At 37.2% G+C, this 23,228-nt stretch overlaps 3 protein-coding genes and 1 non-coding gene across 5 annotated transcripts; 2 read left to right on the top strand and 2 right to left on the bottom strand.

Moving 5' to 3' along the window:
* Positions 194-4,514, bottom strand: LOC109718364 (pentatricopeptide repeat-containing protein At5g25630-like). The gene is made up of 4 exons (XM_020244563.1): positions 4,280-4,514; positions 2,608-2,762; positions 1,335-2,237; positions 194-1,158 (listed from the first exon to the last, which is right to left on the bottom strand). Exons 2-4 carry the CDS (start codon positions 2,704-2,706, stop codon positions 343-345), a joined length of 1,818 nt encoding a protein of 605 aa, XP_020100152.1. The 5' UTR covers positions 2,707-2,762; positions 4,280-4,514; the 3' UTR covers positions 194-342.
* TRNAQ-CUG lies at positions 5,544-5,615 on the top strand. The gene has a single exon. It is a non-coding gene; the product is annotated as a tRNA-Gln (tRNA).
* Positions 7,685-14,912, top strand: LOC109718363 (subtilisin-like protease SBT6.1). 2 transcript variants are annotated; one of them, XM_020244561.1, is made up of 10 exons: positions 7,685-8,340; positions 9,289-9,417; positions 9,528-9,680; positions 10,026-10,142; positions 10,724-10,908; positions 11,343-11,606; positions 11,910-12,987; positions 13,415-13,939; positions 14,038-14,098; positions 14,400-14,912. In XM_020244561.1, exons 1-10 carry the CDS (start codon positions 7,807-7,809, stop codon positions 14,495-14,497), a joined length of 3,144 nt encoding a protein of 1,047 aa, XP_020100150.1. In that variant the 5' UTR covers positions 7,685-7,806; the 3' UTR covers positions 14,498-14,912. The 2 variants fall into 2 exon arrangements, with proteins under 2 accessions (XP_020100150.1, XP_020100151.1); XM_020244562.1 differs by lacking the exon at positions 7,685-8,340 and adding an exon at positions 8,687-8,771.
* Positions 15,241-22,096, bottom strand: LOC109718365 (probable chlorophyll(ide) b reductase NYC1, chloroplastic). Its single transcript, XM_020244564.1, has 10 exons — positions 21,664-22,096; positions 20,637-20,715; positions 19,866-20,001; positions 19,600-19,674; positions 19,011-19,206; positions 18,843-18,911; positions 17,808-17,947; positions 17,528-17,650; positions 16,581-16,773; positions 15,241-15,868 (listed from the first exon to the last, which is right to left on the bottom strand). The coding sequence occupies exons 1-10, from the start codon at positions 21,997-21,999 to the stop codon at positions 15,683-15,685; spliced, it is 1,533 nt and encodes a 510-aa protein (XP_020100153.1). The 5' UTR covers positions 22,000-22,096; the 3' UTR covers positions 15,241-15,682.

The raw sequence follows: 23,228 nt of genomic DNA, 5'->3' as shown, positions 1-23,228 counted from the left end.
AGCAAGTCTACTATGGTTCTTTTAAAACCAACATTATCCAAACGTATTAAGTATTCAGAAAATTGGAAAGAGCAACAAGAATAAAATTTTCAAATGAGAATGCTATCAAATTCTTGAACATGAACAACATGAAACATTTTTGTAACATGGTGATTCGGAAACAAAAAATATATATACATACATAAAGCAATGCTCAACAAGCAAAAAAATTGCATTGTCCCAAGGAGTGACAAGAACTTTTTTTTTTCTTTTTGCCAGTTTTTATACAAAGATACACATGAAATTTCCAAAAAAAAAAAATCCATGAGCATCTATGGTCTTTTGAACACCATAGAACCTCAATCAATTTAGGAAAACAATCTTGCATGGACTAATAATCTGACTGTAAATCCCACCCTCCATCTGAAATTGCTTCCTACAGAATATCGTGGACTTCGCTCGAAACCGAGGACTAACGAACACCGTCTTTCTCGAGGCAAACTCGTGGATTGCACTAGTCACTTGAGCTAAGTTGGAGCTCGCCGTACGGGAAGCTTGTCCATTACCTCCCCCCAACTCCAAGCCCTCCACTTCGCTGCTACTCGCAACGTTTATTTTGAGGCTCACTTGATTATCCTGTAGCGAACCCAACACTCTATTGGCCTCATCTTGTAGACCAATAGCTCTCCATGCTTCTGCCACAAGCCGAAAGCTGTTCCTTTTAGGGTTAACTCCGGCTTCTCTCATGGTTTGAAGAAGCTCTTCGGCCTTCCACGGTTGCTTCACTTCCCCATACCCCCACATAAGCGTGTCGAATGTCTTAATATTGGGAGAGACGCCAGATTCGCACATTCTTGTATAGACTCTCATTGCATTCTCCATGTTGGCCGCGCTACACCATCCGCTGATAATTGTTGTAAACGTCACAACGTTTGGGCGGATCCCTAGTTCGTCCATTTTGTCAAGAAGGGCCTCTGCTTTTTCAGGTTCGCGGGCGCGGACATATCCTTTGGCGAGAATGCTATATACTTGAGAATCGGGCTCTATCCCAGCCTCGACCATTTTATCGAATACATCCATGCATTTGGCCATATGCCCAATCGCACTCCATGCATTCATCTGGTGGCTGTACGTGACGACATCTGGTTGAACTCCAAGTTCTTCCATCAACATCAAAACCTGCATGATCGAAACCAATTAATGTACTAAAGCGAAAAAAGTAAAGGGCGAAAGTTCATAAACCATCATGAGATCCCCATGGGGAGGTATAATGGAATGCGGCTATATCCTATGGGTTACCGACAAAAATTCTACCCAATTAAGAGCAATTCCAAAGAAAGAAATGCTTTACTTACTTCGTCAACCCCAGACATGTCCTGTGCATCTAGAAACCCCTTTATCAGTGTGTTAAAGATGATAACATTCGGACGAATCCCAACATCCTTCATTTGTTGTTGCACACACCTGAATGCGTCACTCATATTACCTTCTTTGCAATAACCGCCGATTATAATGGCCCAAGTCCGCTCGTTCGGGCGCAACTTGGTCTGCATCTCCAAAATCAACTCCTCGGCTTTACTTGTTTCGCCATTTTTAGCATAAGCTCTCGCTATAGTATTATACGTAACAACATCCGGTTGCATCCCACTAGCACGCATCTTATTCACAACATTCCAAGCTTCTACGAGATTTTTCGCATCACACCATGCTTTGATGAGTATATTGTATGTTTTCTGACTCGGTCTTGCATTTTCATCAATAGACATCATATTAAAAAGATTTTGCGACTCCTCAGGCTTACCGACTATGCCATACCCCTTTATGAGCGTATTGAACGTGCTAGTTGTCGGTTTACACCCGCTTTCCTTCATCTTCCAAAATATTTTCATGGCTTCACTAATCTTTCCCGCTTCAGAAAATGCATTTATAATGGCATTATAAAAAATTGCGTCGGGTTTTAAGCCATTTTGTTCGACTTGAGAGATGAGAGAAGGAATGGATTCAAAGAGCTTCTGATCTGTGAGGGCTTTTAATAGAGTTGTATATGTAATTAAAGAAGGCTTGTGCCCTTCTTCAATTAGGCAATCGAAAAGGGTTTGGGCCGCATGGGGTTTCCTTTCGTCGATCAGGGCTCCCATTCGTTTCGTTCTGGTCCGAACCGTCTGACAGCTATTTCCCCTTGAACAAATGGGGCAGCCAGATTGAGTCCGGGAGTACAAAGAATTCGACGGTAAATTAACATTTTTGTACTGCTGCTCCTGCAATATTGAAGAAAAAGGAATTCATTGTTTTCCAAAGTTTATAGAGAAGCAAGAAGATGCTAGATACAGAAAGGAAAACAATAACATAAAATAATAAGGGATTTTAACATATATATGCCTGCAAAATCATCTATTTACTTGTAACACCCTCGTAATTCTTACACACACAGCTATAGTAGAATTTTTTTAAAAAAAAAAAGTTGGCGAGTCATCCAATTCATGTGAAAAGTGGGTTTTACAACCGTGAAATAACTCAAGTAACACTAGCCATTTGCATACTAATACAATTCGCTGAAATCTTCTCTTCGTCAACTCGAAAAAGTTAGTACTTTTAGTTGCCAGAGTCGTTATGAATAGCAAAGCATACCTTGGAAGCAGCAGTAATCATTTCCTTTCTCTTCATACTTTGCCCTGTCGGATCCATGGTAGTGATATCAGACGCCAACTGCATACCACGGTTAGACATCAAGCTTATACTATCCAGACTTTCGCGCAGCTTGATTTAAAAGTCAAAACCTCGGCCTGAGTTAATTATAAACACCATGTATTAATATTATCAAATTGAATGACAGGGAAAGAGAAGTAAAATCTCGAGAACTTAGCTATGACAAATAAACTAAAAGCTCGCAAAATAAACAAACAACTATAATTACAGTAAATGTACTCTCAGAAAAACAATGAAAGCAAGCAATACGTCATGATGTACAGGTAGAATTACCCGGCAATAAGAGTACACTTTTGCATGACTAAAGATGGGCATGATTACTTTTATCAAAAAAAATCGTCATGAATAGAATTATCAGGATGAAAAACAATCATAGTATAAAGAGGAATTTGAAAAGTAACATCACTCTTTTACTAATAACTACGCTAATAATCTCGCCATCTCCATTACCCAGAAAACTTTGGTTATGGTTCCTTTCTCGCGACCTAATTAAAATGCAACAATGTCAAAATTCGCTTCTCTTTGAGAAACTATAGAACTTTGACCTCAAACTACACTCTCAAGATTTACGAGTGTACATATGAGACCTCTAGAAACTATTGGAAAGAACAGCACGCGAGACAACAAGCAATATGCGCATAAAATATGCTGAATCCAATGATACACACTCCGACTGTTAAAGAAAGAAAAATGCACAATCAATTGTATCAAAGGGTTTATAGTCAATATAAAATGTGGAATTAGTAACAGTTACAAATCGAGAAAAAGAAAACCATTAGGAACTAGCCAAATGTCGCATAATAAGAATTTCTGCAATTGAATCACCAAATGATAACAAAACAAATGCCAAACAGATTTATTGCACATTTGGCATAAAAGATAACAAATAGATCTAACAATTTAATTAAATCAAGAAAAGTTTCACATGGGTCCTCCAAATTTGTACCATATCTACCCAACTGTACACTAAGGAAGAAGCAACAAGACCAACTTTAGTGCACTCAAAGAAACATAAAAGAAGATCACACAAGAAAAGTAAAAGAAAATAAAAGAAGAGCAAAAGAATCCCATGTGGGTCTTCCCAATTTGTACCATTTCTATCTTATTATACTCTAATGGAGTAGCAAGAACACATTGTGATGCACTTAAGTTCATAAAAGAAGCCCACATTCAGCATTTTGTACTGAAAAAAGGAGCAAAAATGTAAAGCTAAGAATCTATTTTGAATCAACACCTCATCTGAAACATAGAGCAACACTATCCATATCATACCAAAATGTAGTTCTTTCATAGTATTGTACCCATTTGCTTCCCAAAAACACTAGGAAAGCCAAGGAGCTAACCAAACCAAACAAAACCCCATGTGGGTACTCCAAATTTGTACCTTTTCTATCATATTATCAGGGGAAGCAGCAAAAACCAATTTTTTTTACATAAAAAAGGAACATTAAACAAATCAAATACAGGGGAAGCAGCAAAAACCTTTTTTTTTTACATTAAAAAGGAACATTACCCAAATCACATACAGGGAAGCAGCAAAAACAGAATTTTTTTAACACAACAAGGAACATTAAGCAAGAGCTAAAGAACCTACTCTCAATTAACACGTTCTTAGTTGTAGTTCTCTCCTGGTACTGCTCTACCCATTTGCTTCGAGAGAGAGGAGGTGGAGGCGTGGAGAAACGAGAGGCGCTTCGCGCGATTGGATTGGTTTTTAATATTCAAAAAAGAAAAAGATTAAAAATAAACCAAAAAAACAAGAAAAAAAAAATTGGGAGGGTCACCAGTTTTTTGGGAGCACTCTTATCCACAGAAAATGGTGGAGGCCGAAAAAAATTTGGAGTCTGGGAATAAGAGGAACGGGCACATGGGAAGGGTCTACAAGACTAGGGAGGAAGAGTTTGGTGATCTTGGTTTTCCACGTCATCCATGGACCTAAAACAACACTTTTTTCTTAATTATTTAACTCTTTATAGAGTATGTTTGCTTTTTGAAATGTGAAGTTTAAATTGGAATAAGTTTTTATAATTAAATAAAAATTTAGATAATTTTTTATTTTTGTTGTTTGTTTCTTTAAAATTAAAGTTTACCTAATTTTATTATTTATTTAGTAAAAAATAAATAACATAAAAGTTGATGTTTTTTATTTTATGTGTTTGCTTTCTCAAAAATAATTCAATCGCCAAATATTAATATTTAAGGAAAAGAAAAGATTCCCCATTATTAATATTTTTTTTTTTTTTCGTAATTGACACCTTTCGACCTCTACAGTGGGTTGAAGCAACTTATGATGTTTTAAAATGTTTAAGTTACGGCAAAATTAATATTACGATGTGCCAACTACCAACTACCAAACAACGAAATAAAATATTTATGGATGAAACATCACTTCACCCTCATCACTTTCAGTAACAAAATACACCAAAAATTTGTTGAGATAATCAACAATTTTACGATTCATCTGCATCAAAATTTAAAGATCTATTCCACACTAGAGATGTTTTGTCAAACCTCAATATTGTATTCAAAGGCAGAGTTTGAGGGAGCTAATAAAAAGATGAAAAATATTTTGTATACACCCAAAAAAAAAGAGTATAGATCTTACATCCACTATCTCAGAATTAATAAAAATTTAAATTATTTTTAGTGAAAATAAAAAAAGTTGATATAATAAGTAAAGTATTAATGATCTTGGAATAGAGTAAATATAAAATATATATCCCACTTTAGAGTGTATCCGCAATATTGCTCAAAAAAAATTTAGATTAAGACGCTCCTCATTCTTTTTCTTTTTTTTAGTCCCTCCTTTCTAAATGTATTAAAATATCTAGATATAAATTTAGCGAATTATACATAACGGTCCCATGGTCTAGTGGTCAGGACATTGGACTCTGAATCCAGTAACCCGAGTTCAAGTCTCGGTGGGACCTTTCTTTTTTATTTAGATTATTAATTTTGATTTCTAATTAAATGGGAAATTATTTTTTGAATGAAAAGTTGGTTTTTATTTAATTCTAATTTTAAAATTTTGACTGTAGCACTATTACAACATTATAGTCTCAAAATTTTTAAAATTTTTTTATTTACTTTAAAGTTATTAGAAAGTATTTTTAGGGCGTGTTTGGTTCGCTTATTTTTCATCATGAAATCGGAATCGGAATGGGTGAATCCGTTTGTGGGTATTTGGTACACGAAAGTTCCATTCCGATTCCCGAGTGGAATGAAAATCTTCCAACCACCTCTTTTTTCAATCCGGCCTACGAGGTCGGATTGGAAATTGAATCCGGACGGAATAGATATTTATTCGGAATAAATTTATTTTTTCAACTTTTTAAATTAAAATATGAGTTAAAATTTAAAAATTAAATATATAATTTTAAATTTTAATTTGAACTTAAATTNAAAAAAAAAAAAAAAAACCCCTCTATGCCCACACCTTTCAGATCCCACATATATTTTGTGGGACCTTTATTTTTCTTTTTCATTCCTTAAAAGTTTTATTGCAATATTTTTGCATTCATTTGATGTCTAAATTAGGGATTTTCAAAAGCTTTATTGTAATATTTTAAACGGATTATAAATTATTATAATTCAATATACTTATAAATACAGTATATAGAAATATATTAAGGGCGTGTTTGCTTCGCTTCTTTTTCACCATGGAATCGGAATCGGAACGGGTGAATTTGTTTGTGAGTATTTGGCCTCCAGGGTTCCATTCTGATTCCAATTCCCGAGTGGAATGGGAATCCCCCAATCACCTTTTTTTTCAATCCGGCTTCGGAGGCCGGATTGGAAGTTGAATCCTAACGGAATGATATTTATTTGGATTAAATTTATTTTTTCAACTATTTTAATTAAAATATGAGTTAAAATTTAAAAATTAAATATATAATTTTAAATTTTAATTTGAACTTAAATTAAAAATTAAAATTTAATCAAGTATTTCGAATCTAACTTATGAATTTGAATTTAAATTAATTTTAATTTATATAAAATTTTATTCAAATTTTATTTCAAGCTTAAATTAAATTTATGGATTCAAATTAAAATTTAAATTATAATTTTAAGTTTGAATTTAAATAAATTAAAATGTAATTTCATATTTTGAATTATCTACTCAACTTCAAAATTTAATTTTTTTAATAAAAATAGTTTAAAATTTTGACATTTATTTAAAAATTTTGATGTAAATTTTTTATTTTTAATTTTTAATTTGAATTTAAATTAATATATTATAAAGATAATGCTAGTATATTAATTTGATTACGTTTTTTATATCCACCTAAACTAAACACCGACAATGAAAATGATTTATTCCGATTCAGATTTAGGTGATGAATCAAACATAATTAGGTAACGAGTCATTCCGATTCCGATTCCAGTTTATTTTGATTCCGATTCCGATTCCAATTCCGACTCCGACTTCAAACCAAACACGCCCTTAGTATACAGAGTAGATTTTTTTAATTAAAATTGTATTTATTCGATGCCTGCTAATTTAAAACTTTTGACAACATTGTCACGACTCACAATAATATTATACTATAGTAGCTTCAATTTTTGTTAGTTGTTTATTGTTTTTTACTTTTAATTATTAGAAAAGGATTCCTAGTACATAAAGTTAATTTTAAAAGTATAGTTTTTATGTAGTTATAGTGTCTCCTAATTTAAAATCTCTCTAATGTGCTTGATTAATTATGAACTGAACATATATGTTAAAAAGTTAAGTGGTTGGTATAAACTTATTTTATTAGCAGTTAATTATTTTAATTTTATTTATTTTATTATAAAATATTTAATTTATGCAATCAAATCAATCAAATAAAAAAAATTAAGAAGTTGAGGATAAGTTTTACCTAACACTTTTTAGCGCGTCATCAACTCCACATGTCGTGATCTACACCGTTGGATTCTCCAATCAAACACCACTACGAGAGAAAGATGACCGTTGGATTTCTAAAGAACTTATAAATACACCTTCCATCGCCTCACGTGCTCAAAATTTCTCTTTTGCCCCTATCCACGAAAAGAAAAGATCGTCGGGGAATGCGCCGATCTCCGGCGATACTCGGACGAACCTCGCCGGAAACCGCCTCGTAATCGCCATTGCCACCTCCGATGACCCACAAACGAGCCTCCGCCGCCGCCGCCGCTTGGGCGCTCCCTCTCCTCCTCGCCCTCTCCCTCCTCCGCCCCTCTTCCGACGAGGAAACCCTAACCCCGTCCCGGAACTACGTCGTCCGGTTCACGGACTACCGGCGCGCGGCGGAGCACCGCGCCTACCTGGAGGAGGAGCTCCGGGCGCCGCTGGGGGCGTGGCAATGGATCGAGCGGCGGAACCCCGCCGCGGCGTTCCCCACCGACTTCGGCGTCCTCGAGATCCGGGACGTCGGCCGGAGGGCGGTGATCGGGGAGATCGAGCGGCTGGCGCGGGTGAAGGACGTGCACGTCGATGCGACCTACTCCCGAAGCTTGTTCGCGGAGGGGAGTCGGAATGGTGATGGAGTCGCTTTGGGTGCCAAGAAGCGGCCGGGGAAGCTGCTTACGTCGATGTCTTTCGAAGAGGGAGAAGAAGAAGGGAAGGAGAGGGGGCTTGGATATAGCCCAATCAGCAATTCTTCTATTAGCTGGAGAAGAAAGCTTATGCTTCAGGTAATCGAATTCGTTGTAATCAGGGAGCAAATGATCTTTAATATTCGATTACATGTGTTAATTCTTGAATCTTGAGGATTTTCCTGCATCTTGGGATTTGCAAATGATCTGTGACGATGAAAACATGCATGCATTGAGTGTGTTAACAATCTGTTCGGCCGCTTACTTCTCCTATGAGTTATAAGTTGCATTAATGAAGTCTCTTTGAAGTAAATGTAGGAGGACGCAAAGCATGTTAGCTAGATAAGTGGAATAAACTCTATCATTGGATTGGTTTGTCAATCAATTCTAATACTGCTTGCCTGTAAAGGGAAGGGTAAATGTATAATGAAATCGAAGAAAGATGAAAGCAACTTGATGGGATACAGCAGCCAGCATATAATTTGATTGAGGATTTTCTAATAGGGCAGAGAAGAAGGCTTATGATGCAGGTATATTTCTTCTTCTAATTTTGATGGAAGATTCTCAAGATTGAATCTTGGCAAAGTATGGCAAATTTTACTGATACAGAAATGCTAAGAGTATGCCTGCAATGGGTTGGCGGGGGAAATCCCCAAATGAAATGCTGCCTAAAAGATTAAAGCAGTTATTTGTAGATTTTGATTGGAAGACACCGGAGATAATGTTGGATTGATGAGAAAACTTCGGAAGGTTAAGAAAGGAACGTAGGACCTTATAAGTATGTTCTATACAATAGTGTCAGATGAGTTGATTGGCTATGTGATTTTTATGGCACTAGGGTTTTTATCTGACTTTTTTGAACCATCCATTTCCATCCAATTTGAAATATCAACGAGTTATTAATGCTGTTTGGCTCCCTTTCTACGATTTTAGAAAGCTTGAGGAACATAAGTTGCATGTGCAAAATACATGCCTGATATAACCATGAAGTAATTAGTCAGAAATATTGCTGCTTCTTGAGTTGTGACTTCTTTTGTCATAGTGCAGAGATCCCAGGTTACATCTCTCTTTGGTGCTGAAAGACTCTGGGCAAAAGGATTCACAGGTTCACAAGTCAAAATGGCAATCTTTGATACTGGTATTCGAGCAGATCATCCACATTTTAGAAATATCAAGGTATAACCGCTTAAGTAGAACGATTTTTAATTGCATTGCTCTGAGTTTTCCTCTTCCACCCCTCCCTCCTCTCTCTTGCTCTCAATGTGTCATCATAACAACGTGTCCAGGAACGCACAAATTGGACAAATGAGGATACTTTAAATGATAATCTTGGTCATGGCACGTTTGTAGCTGGAGTAATTGCTGGTGAAGCTGCGGAATGCCTCGGATTTGCTCCAGACACTGAGATATATGCTTTTCGAGTATTTACTGATGCTCAGGTAACACTGAAGTAGTTGTTGCCTTATTTTGTTGACATGTTAGTTAGATGCTTTCCCCCCTCTTTATCCATTTTAAACTCCTATCATGCATGTCCTTTACTTTTGTTGTGAAACTGGCTGGTAGCTGTAAAATAAGTTCTTCACAGATTATGAACCAACAGCAGGTGAATCATCATCATAGCTTGCTGCTATATGTGAAGTTATTATAACGTAATCAGACATTTCTTCTGAAAGTTTCTAACTATTATCAAGTGTGTTCGGTGTATCAAGATAAATTACGCACTATTAACTGTCGTTTTTTTTTATTGGCAAGATTTGAGAATTTTTGGTTCATGTTCAGTGCAGGTATCTTACACGTCATGGTTCCTTGATGCATTTAATTATGCTATAGCAACCAATATCGATGTGTTGAATTTGAGCATTGGTGGACCTGATTATTTGGATCTTCCCTTTGTGGAAAAGGTACAAGAGAATTTCTTGATAGTTTGATAGTTTTGTTAATTTGTGAATTTGACCTCTTGTTTTCCTTGATTTTCATGGTCAAAAGACATATTTTGCAACAGTGATCATAGGCTGTTCATTAATTTCTTCACAAATAATAGCTCTATTTCTCCACAGTGCACGCCATAAACAAAAAAGAACTTGATAAATCAAGAAATTTTGAGAAGCATAGAGTCCCATTCTGGAGGGAAAAGAGAGGGAGATTGTGAAGCATCAGTGATTGAGATATAAGGAAAGATAAAGAGTGCATTAGTGAGTGATTGTAGAGAAGCTATAAAGTAAACTCAGTAAAGATTGAGGTGGCTCTATGGTTTTCCATGCTAAGTTTTGAATAGTATTGCAATTCAAGGATTTTCAACACCATCTTGGATGTAAAGGGACACACACTTTAGAAAGTAAAGAGTATTCAGTTAACAAAATTTCAATTGCAATAACAACAACAAGAACAAAAAAAAAAAAAGAGGGCTTTTGATTCTACATAGATTCACTGTGTCAAGTGTCAACTGATGTTTTGATATTTCCTTTATTTGAACTCTATTCAGGTCTGGGAAATCACAGCAAATAATATTATAATGGTATCAGCTATAGGAAATGATGGGCCGCTTTATGGCACATTGAATAATCCAGCTGATCAGAGTGATGTAATTGGCGTTGGTGGCATTGATTACAATAATCATATTGCTTCATTCTCCTCGCGTGGCATGACTACTTGGGAGATACCTCATGGGTAGGTCGTTTTTCCATCCACCTTTCTAGCTGTATATTATGCACAAACACACAGAGCATATGACTAAAGAGAGAGAGAGAGAGAGAGAGAGAGAGAGAGAGAAACTTATGTCATAGTAAATTATTGCGACGATTTCTTTATGTGTATGAATTTGGAGGACCCATTCTGTACTTGGTCATTGTCCATTAGGATATACAGGATAAAAATAAATGGAACCATACCATCTTAATATCATCCAGGCTCCTGCCTACTCTTAGTTTGGCTTAGGTTCTTTTTTAGGCCTTTATGTATATTTGTGGAAGATATCTGCATACTTTTCTTAACATGGTCCAAAATACTGATCCTTGTGGAATAATACTATCCTTCTTTATAAGGTCTTCATGCATTTTTTTAATTGATTCACTTTCACCAAAATTATTGCATGTGTTGAGCAGATATGGTCGTATTAAACCTGATGTGGTTGCATATGGCCGTGACATAATGGGCTCTAAGATCAGCACAGGCTGTAAGAGCCTTTCAGGCACTAGTGTTGCAAGCCCAGTGGTAGCAGGCGCGGTGTGCTTGCTTGTTAGTGTCATTCCAAAAGATAAGCGGAAAGCTCTTCTAAATCCCGCGAGCATGAAACAAGCCCTAGTCGAGGGCGCGACCAAACTCTCTGGGCCCAATATGTATGAGCAAGGTGCCGGGAGACTCGACCTGTATGTCTGCTGTTCCTTTTTTCTTTTTCTTTTCCCCTTTGCATTAGACACTAAAGATTGACTGGTGCAAAAAACTAAATTTGGCCTGCAATATGTGATTTCTACCATAAGCCCGCTGTAGTTTTTTTGGGATTTCCCACTAGACTTAATGGCGCAAATCGTGATGGGAAAACGTAGGTTTTTTGCACCAAATTGAAGTCAATTGTTGAAATTGCAAATAAAAATAAGTTACTATCTTCTTTTTTTTTATGATTTTGATGCAAATTTATTTAATACATGATTTCTTCCTTTTAAATTTTCCAGTTGGGAGTCTTATGAAATCCTGAAAAACTACCAACCTCGCGCCAGTATCTTTCCTAGCATCCTTGACTACACTGACTGCCCCTATTCCTGGCCTTTCTGTCGCCAACCATTATACGCAGGAGCCATGCCGGTTATCTTCAATGCTACAATACTTAATGGGATGGGCGTGATTGGCTATGTGAAAGATCCGCCTGCATGGCACCCTTTTGATGAGGTGGGCAATCTCCTTAGCATCCACTTCACCTACTCAGATGTGATATGGCCTTGGACCGGCCACCTCGCTCTCCACATGCAGATCAAAGATGAAGGTTCCCAGTTCTCAGGCGTTATCGAGGGCAATGTGACTCTTACTTTATCTAGCCCTGCCCCTGCTGGAGAAAGAAACCTTAATCCTAGAATCAGCACATGTGTATTTTACTTAAAACTGAAGGTGATCCCAACCCCTCCTCGATCAAGAAGGGTTTTGTGGGATCAGTATCACAACATAAAGTACCCACCGGGATATATACCAAGAGATTCACTCGATGTTCGAAATGATATTCTTGATTGGCATGGTGACCATTTACACACGAACTTCCATATAATGTTCAACATGCTGACAGATGCCGGATATTATATAGAGACTCTTGGGTCACCATTCACATGCTTTGAAGCTAGCCGTTATGGTACTTTACTCATGGTGGACCTCGAAGAGGAGTACTTTGCAGAAGAGATTGGGAAGCTTAGGGACGATGTTGTTAATAAAGGTTTAGGGCTTGCAATATTTGCAGAGTGGTATAATGTGGATTCCATGGTGAAAATGAGGTTCTTTGACGATAATACGAGGAGTTGGTGGACCCCGATTACCGGAGGCGCGAACATCCCTGCTCTTAATGATCTTTTGGCCCCCCTTGGTATTGCTTTCGGGGACAAGATTTTGAATGGCGACTTTTCTATTAATGGTGAGCACAGTCATTATGCTTCTGGGACTGACATAGTGAGATTTCCTGGCGGAGGCTATGTGCATAGTTTCAAATTCCAGGATAACTCAGAAAGTGCTGCTGTACAGAACAGAGCGCAGAATACTGGCACGACTAAGGTTATTTTTTGGTCCTATATTCCCTTGCCTCTGTGGTTACTTATACTATTATAGCCAAACTAGCAGCCATTTCGTCGTCAATTTTAGAGCCTATATGGGCAACGCACCAAGCTTCTCTACCGACAAAGCAGAAGCCAAGTGCTTGGCAAATAGAACGTCTAGAGCTGATTCTTGTAGCGGAAAACTGAAATTTGAAACTGCTTCTGGCTGCAGCCAAAAGTTGTCAGGGAGACTTCGATGAAAGAACTGTTACTGCTTCTCAACTCTAATTCTAAGTAGCTCTTCTGTAGAAGTGCCAGCATGGCAAACCAGAACCAAATATAACAAATAGAAAAATATCTTCCTGACTATTTACCATAATGGGATTTTCTATGTCTTACTTGCTTATACTCATTTTCTTTTTCCTTTTCTTTTAATTTTAATACAGCTTTCTGCTATTCTCGGGCTGGCAGAAGCAGGCAGGGGGCGGGTGGCCGTGTATGGGGATTCGAACTGCCTTGACAGCAGTCACATGGTAACCAACTGCTATTGGCTTCTTAGAAAGATATTGGATTTCACTAACCGGAATATTAGGGATCCAGTGCTATTCTCGGAATCTGCGAAAATCAAGTACCCAATTTATGAGGAAGAAAGTCGGTCGCCCTTGCGTAGAACCGACGTGAACTTTTCACAGTATTCCAAAGTAACGGGAAGAGATTTGGTCTGCCACCATGATTCTAGGTTTGAGGTTTGGGGGACTAAAGGATATGGTATTCAACTGATGGGTAGAAGTAGGAAATTACCGGGATACCCTTCCATGGAACTGGTTAGCGATTCGAACATCACGACGGAATCATCTGGCTCGAGATTGGATGTACTTACAATGCAGAAGAGTGGCAGAAATTCTATTGGAGCCACCGCTCACAGATTTGGAAATAGCACAGATTTTTTGACTTTTGTCAACCGTGATGAGGTATGATGATGCTTGCTTCCTTTTTCTTTTCTTTGCTTTGTCGTTTCCCTTTTTGTGTTTATTTTATCATTAGGCATGAACTACTGTTTGCATCTCAGGTTGATGTGCGAATGTTAATGGCAAGCCAATGGATTATTCCTCTTTTTCTTGCTGTGACATGTAAGTTCAAGATATGTTTATGTATAAGTATCCCCGTAACAAAGGCCCTGGTTAGTTTGGCTGGAACTTCACTTGAAGGGCTGTTTGAAGAATCACTGACAGTCTTTTCACTTAAAATTCTCCATAAAGCTTCCCATTACAGCAGAAGCAAAATCTTGAAATCAGAGGTTTTGCTTTGCAATTTCAGAAGCAAAATGCCGGGGTCTTTTGCTTGCCGAATACCCAATTGCTTCTTCTCAGCGTGGAACAGTCATGTTTCTTGAATGGCGGCTTAATTAACTTACTGAACTGTAATTCTCAGGTCTTCTGTTATTTCTTAGCTGGGGAGTTAGACAGAAACGGCGGAAGCGAAGGAGAGGTTCGGTATCAAGTCGCCTAACAAATTTAGTGTCGCAATAACTTAGCCGTATATTTGAGGGGGAAAAAAATAGAAAGAGATTCTTACCCTGTATGCTACGGCACAATCCAATAGAGACCTTTGACCGCCTCTTGAGAAGTAATTGGTGCTTAGTTACAGAAGATTACAGGATGAGGTGCCCTAATTCTTTTGTCGCCTGCAGAGTTATAAAATTGAGATCTTTGTTGTAACATCATTCATCCATGTTTTTCGAGGTCGGCTTTTTTTTCTCCAGCCATTTATTGGACATTGTGTGTAATCTGTAGCGAATGATAAAGTGCCCTAGAAGTCAGTTTGCGTGTATGATAGTGCTACGAAGTATCATTTCAATTTTGTAATTAACTGTAATGGATTGAGAAGAGACAAGATTTTACAAATAAATTGGCCATCAAGAGCAAGTAGCTGATTCAGATTTTACTTGTTTGGAATGGAAATTTGCTTTGTAGATTGGCCCTGTTAGGTTTGTAACTCGCATGCAAAGTTCTAGAATTGATTGTGATAACTGGTCAGCTTCTATAGTAGTGTTTCTTGAGAAGCAACTTAGTTCAACATAAATTACATTACAACTAAATTTCTGTTTTTATTAACAAACAAATTTCACAAGTGTATAGATTATAAACAGTTCGCCATCCGCCAGGGCATACGATCACGAAAAACTTAAGATTAAAAAAAATATAAAAATGTTTATGTAAAACAAGAAAAGCCACGAAGATTCAATTCAAAGAAAAAAATGAAAAAAGAAACAAAAACAAAAACTGCTGCTTAGGTACCTCATTCCAGAGAACTTACGGTCAAAGCCCTATTAATGTTTCGAAAATATAAATTAGTAAAATGAGAACTTACATATATGCTTTAGCAGTTTATGGAGATTGGAGATTGATTCAAATGTGACGTTAAGCCACAATATTCATTGAAGTAAAATACATACACAAAGAACTTTGCAAAAGTGGAATGCCCACTCTGTGAGGTAAAATGGTGATGATACCACCCCTGCTGAAGGGCTTGCATGTAAATACCACATGGTTAGATCAAAAAGGCGAAGTTAATGATCCTCCCCTTCTCAGCTGTAGCTTCACAACTCGAGTTTGCATTTGCCCTAGCTTGAGTATAATGTCAATGTTTTCTTTTTGTAGAAAGATGCAAGTGAAAAGCACTTTTTTATGGAGGTGGCTTCTTCGAAAGGAACTTCAAGTTCCATGGAAAGGGCCAGCAGAACTGGAAAGTATGATGAAGGCACATACGACCGACAGAGAGAATACGGAGACCCAAGTGTTCTCTGCATACATCTCCATCGCATCTGTGAAGGAGAAGCGTGCTCGGCTCTCGGCCCAGTTGCGGAGCCTGTCGGCCTCGGCTGCGTACAGTGCTCTTCCCTTAAATGACAAAGAAAGAAGAAATAAAGGAGAAACTATCAAATCACGTATAAATTACAACTGTGATAAATGAATATCTAACGGAAAAAGAAACTTCTCAGCTTTAGCAACAAGGCCATGAGAGTTTTCGCCATTGAAAGCAGCGAAAGAGCTAAAAACAGGGAAGATGTCCTTTTTTGTTATTTCATTTTTTTTATGAAAAATTAGAAGGCATAATTTCAATAGGGATCATTTAGTTAGATTGTTTAAGCTCTTTTACATGAATACTTTTGCTAATATTATCTAAAACTTTTAAAGAATGAGGAGCAAATTGCACCATTGGTCTCTAACTTTCAATTTTGCTGTAGTTGATGCACCTAACTTCATCCATCTAGATCAGGTCCCTCCGAAATCTGTTTATTTTCACTAGTAAAGGGATGATGTGGCAACTGACTCCAACAAGAGATGATGTTGTGATTAAATAGTGACTGAATCAACGATCATGTGATCTTAAAACTATTGCTAATCAACTATTACCCTATCCCCAAGAAGTTGGTTCAGGAAAAGTTATTTTTTAACAAGGAGCATTATGCAGGTACAAGGATATACATATAGGTAAGAAACATGTACTTAAACGGTAGGGGCATGTATAGAGATTCAGACTTGGCAGCATATATAAGCATATATAACAGATCAAAATATGAGTGTTTGGTTTAACTAAGATCCAATGTACCTGGTCATCGAACCAACGGCCTTGACGAAGCCATGCAGTAACTAAAGCAAGCAGGATTCTAGGTGGTGTCAAGTAATTAACTGCCTTTCCGCTTCCTTTTACAACTCGCATACGCGGAACCAATGACCTTGCCACTGTTTCTGGTAGCTCACAGATAATGTTGAACATTTGTTTGTTTCTCAGAGATGAGCCGCTGCACAATACAGAATATTGACTTAAAATTTAAGGCCTATAAAGCATATTCAACAGGCAAATGAGAAAGAAAACCCATCTAATAGGCTGTGTTTAAGATCATGTGACATTAAGACGGATAAATTGCACCACTGGTCGAAAAACTTGTAGAGAATTTCACTTGGGTAACCGAACATCAATTTGTTGCCATTTATGCACTGAACTGTGCTTTCTGTTTCAATCACGGCACTTCATTCAGCTGCCATATCTTCCTAAGATTACTATGAATCAGTCGCCACATCATCTCCCAGAGATGACATGGCAGCTTGCCACGTAACTTCCCCACTGGGAAAATTAAGAGATTTGATTGAAAGGGAATCAAAGTTGAGTGCATCACTTGCAGCACATTGAAATTCATATATGTGATATCTTGCCAGAAATTCAGTAATCAATTATGTAATTTATATACATAGGATAGATTCTGTAGGAAGTACAGGAGAGCCAAGACTGAAAAAAAGAAAAAGAAAAAAGAAAAAAAGAGTGAAAAAATATTCGTTATCCAAACAAGGGAGCACTTCATATGAGCTCACAAGCTTCTCATACTTTCCCGTAATGTTAAAGCTTTTTCACCTAGTAACTCCATTCACTTTCGTTGTATATTAATTAATGTTCATTGCACCTCAAAATGTTCTAATCCTATAACAAAACATTGCACAGTGGAATAACTCATTTAGAAGTTTTATGAAGTAACTCGAAACATAGTGAACCAAGGTTACCTCAAAAGTAAATCAGTGAGGACCATTCCAGGAGATGCTGTGTGGACGCCAACTTTTGATCGCTTAGACTCTTTAAGAAGCGATGCGTGGAGCTGTCTAAGACCGCATTTCGTTGAGCCATACCTGCAAACAAACAAGACAAGCTCTATATTACAACATATGCTTTTCTTCTAAAATCTAGTGCAAGTAACTAAGAGGTTTATGCAGATATATAATAAAGAACAACTGCATGCTACGGTCATGTACATTTGGATGTCATACCCAAGAATGAGAAACTTACACAGCGGTCAATGGTGTGCTTGAACCCCCAGAACCAGCCCCATCCATGTTGAAGACGTGACCACCTTTCTCCTGTGATTCCATTACATGCATAGCTTCTCTTGTGCAGAGTAGCGAACCAACCAAGTTTGTAGAGACAATCTGAAAAATAAAATAAACATGAAATAAAAAACCAAACCAGTCACCGAAACCTATTAAAGCTTGATTTTCCATGATCAGTTAGCAGACTAAGCAAATGAAATAATGGGTAAAAGTATGGATAACCACGGTTCTATCTGATATTGTGATTTAGTCCCCGAAGTTTCTATGTACAATATTTGTTGCAGAAGATGAGCTTGTGGGACAGAAGCTCCTGATTCTGGGAGGTCGGGGAGTCGAGAACTTTTTGCAGGTCAAAAATCTGTAATAGTGAACTAGTCCACCAAAGTTGACCCGTAGATGAAATTCCACGAGATTTTGAAGTAAGAAAGCAAATACTCTAACACTATAACACCAGGAATGCAAGCTTTCTGCTTCCAACTTGGTTTTAAAGATATATATGAAAATCATAACAATTTTGGAGGGGGAAAACACACATTTGAAACATGAGGTTTTGGCTCGAGATTTGAATCCCATACATTCAAGTTTTTACAAATCGAAGTGCCAGAAAAAATGTGTGAATTTCATCTGTAAATTATAATTACGTTTAGTATTGGATGAGTAGATTTTAACCTCCTCCATATTCATGGGCAATAACCCATTAAATAGCATCTAAGGTCGCCATTCTCAAGAAAGGAATCTTTTTATTCCAATGGGAAACATGAGAGCAATCTTTTGCATGAATCTCCAAACTGTAGTAGTGAACATTCACACACCCCAGTAAGCATCTTATTATCCTACTGTACACATGTTTATAGCAAAAGTACCACTTAGCAATTCCCTATTTTGCATCTTGCAACATATAGTATATGTAAATAAATAATGCAGCATATATGCATCTATTTAAAAAAACTGCCCCAGTATTGTATGTCTTAACGATGTACAGGAGAGGACAAACCTGGTCAATATCCTCATCTGTGAACTGTAACAGAGGTCTAAAACCTTTGTTTGTGCCAGCATTGTTAATCTGTCCAGAGCATGAAAAAGGTTAAAATAGTTGACCAGGTTTAGAAGGAAAAAAGAGAACTAGGTTAAAATAATTTATGTCGTAATTCCAAATACTTACCCAAATATCAACTGAACCAAGTTCATCTACAGCGAAGGAGGCCAATCTTCGCACATCTTCTGGTTTACATACATCACACGAAATACCGATAACCTTGGCATGAGTCAATCTTTCTCTGACTTTCCCTTTAGCAACCAACAAGCCTTCCTTTATGTTTTCTCTCAATTCTTCCACAGTTTGATTGACTGACTCAGGGCTGCCTTCAGAAATAAAGTCGGAATGTTAAGTCACAAGACAAAGAAGAAATACAAGAAAAATAAAAGGATAAAAAAATATGAAAAGTCCATCCTTTTTTGGGTATAACAACTTTAGTCCTTTTTTTTAATAACGTTAGAAACAAATAACTTGTTTTATGGACCATAATGTCCTTAGCTGGAACTTGGATGTCATCACAAGGTAGACAAGGTAGGCCAAGGGCATTTCAAGTAAAAGAATAAGATTTATTCTAAAATTACAGAAAACGAGAAAAGGGAGTCAAAATTGCAAAATCGAAAAAAATAAGGATTATTTCTGCAAAAAAAAAAAAAGAAGAGAAAAGATAAAAGAGATGATCTATAAATGGGAGAGAAACAAAGGGACTGATCACCACCTGCGCGAAGCAACAACAACACGGTCTCCAGAAAGAAGAAACTCACGAGCTAGTGCTTTCCCTAACCCTCTTGTGCTGCAAAAATAAAAAAGGAGCTGTTTAACTACAAGAAACGACAAGAATAGAAAAATAAACCAGAACATCAGCCAAGTTTGTTGCACTCATCGTAAATGCCCCAATTTTTATTTTAAGCCTTAAGCCAACAAAGCATGTGTAGTTAATGAACAATAGGATTTTCGGGTAGTTAGATAATAAATTATTGCTACCTTCCAGTTATGACAACATTGCGAGGTCCAGCTTTACAGTGCTCTTCCAAAACCAAATTGGCCCCAATCATTGTGCCAATTATAATTCCCCCAAGCCAGCTATACCAAATTAATGTATTCATTTGACTGTCCGCACCTTCAACATTTACAAAGTAGAGCAAGTTAATCCTTGATTGCACAAATCCAGACATGAAAGCAGGAAAAATGAAGACAACAATCATACCAACCTCTCTGAGCTAGAGATGTCAACGGATCGGATTCGGGGCGGATTTTTAAAAACCCGAATCCAAACCCGACTCCAAACCCGAGACCCGAATCCAAACCCGAACCCGAACCCGAAAATTTGAATCCGAAACAATTATTTTTTTTTTCAATATTTCAAAATATATTATATTAAATCTAAATTTTTAAAATACAAATTCAAATTTAACATCAAATTTATATATATATATATATATTATATAATACAAAATAAATTCGTGTTCGGGTCGGGTTCGGGTTCGGGTTGGGTACAATCAAAATCCATATCCGAATCCATATCCGTCGGATTTTTATTTTTGATATCCATATCCGAATCCATATCCATATCCATCGGATATATCCGTTTCATTCGGTTTCGGATTCGGATAAAATTTTGGATATCCATACCCATTAACATCCCTACTCTGAGCATTCAAAATAAGGAAGCACAATTCATGAATACATGAATGACAAAGAACAAGAAAATATAAATGGGAAGGGAGGACTGCACTAAAAGGCATTCTCACAAACCTGACAGCTGAAATCCTATTGCAAGTATAGCCCCAGTGCTCATCATAGTTACAAGATATCTCCCTACCTGTGTGGCAATCTGATAAAAAAGTAAAAACAAATTTATAAGAAAAAAGGAAATTCTAGAAGTTTTTACAAAGTATTAATCAGTCCAAATGTGTGCAGCCACAAAAGATTAAAAAAACGTACTAAGATATAATGACGCATATATAATACCTTGCAGGGAAGAGACCATTTCCCCCATCTATTTAATATTACAAGGCGGCAGAAAACAGAAGATGAGAATTAAGAAACAACTCAACAAACATCGAACTTTGAGCAGAAAAGAATACGGAATGCATCACATGATGTGTCGAAACCACCATCCAAACATATTTGATCGATGTTATGTGTAAGAACTGACATCAATTCTGCATATTTACTTTATATCTTTTCTACCTTCCCAAGGAGAAAGAGTGACCCTACTTTACATAGGGACAGCTCTTGAACCTTCTGTGTCAAATATCTCCACACAAACCAAATCCTCCAATATCAAATTCGTTAGTTCCTATAATGCAAGTGTTTTCTGAACTTTCACCGTGCTAGAGTATTGCTACCTTCGACATTAAATTTTTATCCTAAATATCTACTCCAATGTATAAACAAAACACGCCTTTCTATCTGCTAGGCCGAGTTGAAGCTCCTTCAGAAGTGCTGATTAAGTACAAAAACTACTAGGAATCTTAATGACATTTTCACCATCTCCACCTAATAGCTTCCTCGTGAAGCCGAAAGATTTTGTCTTTTGGGATTCAGAAGCTCAGTTCAAGTTCTGTATCAAGCCAAAAGCTTAAAATTATCTAATTGCTAGATTTTTAGTATCTGCTTCTTCAGTTGAAAAGCTGATACAAAATCCGAGCTTACTAAGCATTAACTGTAACTGCACAAAACTCCCATACTCTCATTCAACGAAATTGCCTACGAAACGCTAACAAAAGGGAGAATTAAACCCTACTCGCACCCAACGAAGCACCAAAAACCAACTCACCGAGAAGAATATCTCCTCCGCCCTCTCCACCGCCTTCTTGTAATGGCCCTCGTACCCCGATTTCGCTCCCAGAGCCCCAACGAGAAGCGATTTGAGAGCATAAAGAGCACCCTTCTTCTTCTTCGAACTAGGCGATCCACTCTCAACCACCACTTCTCTCCTCCCCCCATCTCCCTCACTGGAGCTCTCCCCACCGTTTTCCGATCTAAAGGATCGGCACATCAACGGCCTCGAGAAGGAGACGCCCCCGCCGACGATCGCCGGACTCCGGTGAAGACCTCGCCGGAGCTCGAGGCCGCGAAGGGAGAAGTGTAGCGTGGCGGCGGCCGCGGCCATGGAGCCCCGTAGTGGATAGGACTGAGGCGGGTTAGGGTTTCTTTTTCTTTCTTATTCCGATTTTTCTGGGATTTGCGCGGTTTTTAACGCGAATAGCGTGTGTCGTCGGAATAAAATATCCGAGAAGCAACGAGTACACCACACGTTCGGGAAACCTCATCCCCGTACGGAACACCGCCACGTGGCTGGTGTCCACGTCAGGGGATAGGCGTTTGCTTTTCCCTCGACGTAACGGAATTAACGGTGACGATTTGTTTCCCCCTCTGAGTTGGCCTTTTTAATAATTGTTTTCTTATTTTTTGAAAATTTTTCATCAAATTAAATAATTTTAAGTATTTTATAAAAAAAAAAAATAACTAAATTGACTTTTATTATCTAATTAAGTTATTAAATTTATTATAATTTGTTAACTTATGTAACTAAAATAATTTAAAAAATTAAAAGTTAAAGTGGTGTAAATAAAAAAAAAAAAAAGAAATTGAAGGACAAAATTCATGGTAGGTGGATGACGGCGGTGACGGAAGAGATAGAGTTTTCACAAAAAAAATTAGATATGGAATTTGATTTTATTGTTGGAGGGAAGAAATCCATCAGTTGCGAGTAGGTTTACAAGAAGATGCAAGATGCAGATAGAAACGTGAAAAATAACAAGGTGTGGGTAGTGGTCAAGGGCTACACGCAAGTAAAAAAAATCGACTTCAATAAGTCGCTCTCGCTGGTCAGGATACTTCTAGCTATGCTAGATATGTTTGATTTCAAATTTTAACAGCTTAACATTCTGACCATACTTTTTCATGAAGATTTAATAAGAAAAATCTATATAGAGTAGACTTAAGATCAGGAACGAAGCTAGGAAGTAAGGTTCGAAGGGGTTAAGATTTAGATTTGATAAGAAAAAATTCGACCTCAGATAATAAAAATAAAAAAAAAATTGTCAGATTCACTTATCACCTATTATTAGCAACAGTAGCGATAATGTATTTAAGGAGGAGTAAGACGGTAAGAGCTGAACGTAAAGGGCTAAGAAGTTTTAAAAAAAATTAGAACATAAGTTTTATTAAAAACTTATAATATTTTAATTTTTACTATAAAAAATTTTTATATATTTTTTAAAACTTCAGAAAGGGTTATGGCCGCCGTGGGCCTCTTAATGACTTCGTCCTTGCTCAAGACTTTATTAATCTGAAAAATGAGACACTGGCATGCAAACTAAAAAAATCTCTCTACGA

This window comes from Ananas comosus, linkage group 12 (genome assembly GCF_001540865.1).
Source record: "Ananas comosus cultivar F153 linkage group 12, ASM154086v1, whole genome shotgun sequence".
NCBI lineage: Eukaryota > Viridiplantae > Streptophyta > Magnoliopsida > Poales > Bromeliaceae > Ananas > Ananas comosus.
This window is presented reverse-complemented; position numbering and strand designations above follow the sequence as displayed.

Coding starts and splice junctions, on each gene's coding strand:
- LOC109718364 (XM_020244563.1), bottom strand. CDS start 2,706: ATGTCTAACCGTGGTATGCAGTTGGCGTCTGATATCACTACCATGGAT. Junction 2,238..2,607: donor TGATTACTGCTGCTTCCAAG/GTATGCTTTGCT, acceptor TCAATATTGCAG/GAGCAGCAGTACAAAAATGT. Junction 1,159..1,334: donor ACATGTCTGGGGTTGACGAA/GTAAGTAAAGCA, acceptor TCGATCATGCAG/GTTTTGATGTTGATGGAAGA.
- LOC109718363 (XM_020244561.1), top strand. CDS start 7,807: ATGACCCACAAACGAGCCTCCGCCGCCGCCGCCGCTTGGGCGCTCCCT. Junction 11,607..11,909: donor GGTGCCGGGAGACTCGACCT/GTATGTCTGCTG, acceptor TAAATTTTCCAG/TTGGGAGTCTTATGAAATCC. Junction 14,099..14,399: donor TCTTTTTCTTGCTGTGACAT/GTAAGTTCAAGA, acceptor TGTAATTCTCAG/GTCTTCTGTTATTTCTTAGC.
- LOC109718365 (XM_020244564.1), bottom strand. CDS start 21,999: ATGGCCGCGGCCGCCGCCACGCTACACTTCTCCCTTCGCGGCCTCGAG. Junction 20,716..21,663: donor CGGAGGAGATATTCTTCTCG/GTGAGTTGGTTT, acceptor CTTTTTTATCAG/ATTGCCACACAGGTAGGGAG. Junction 17,651..17,807: donor AGCACACCATTGACCGCTGT/GTAAGTTTCTCA, acceptor GTTTGTTTGCAG/GTATGGCTCAACGAAATGCG.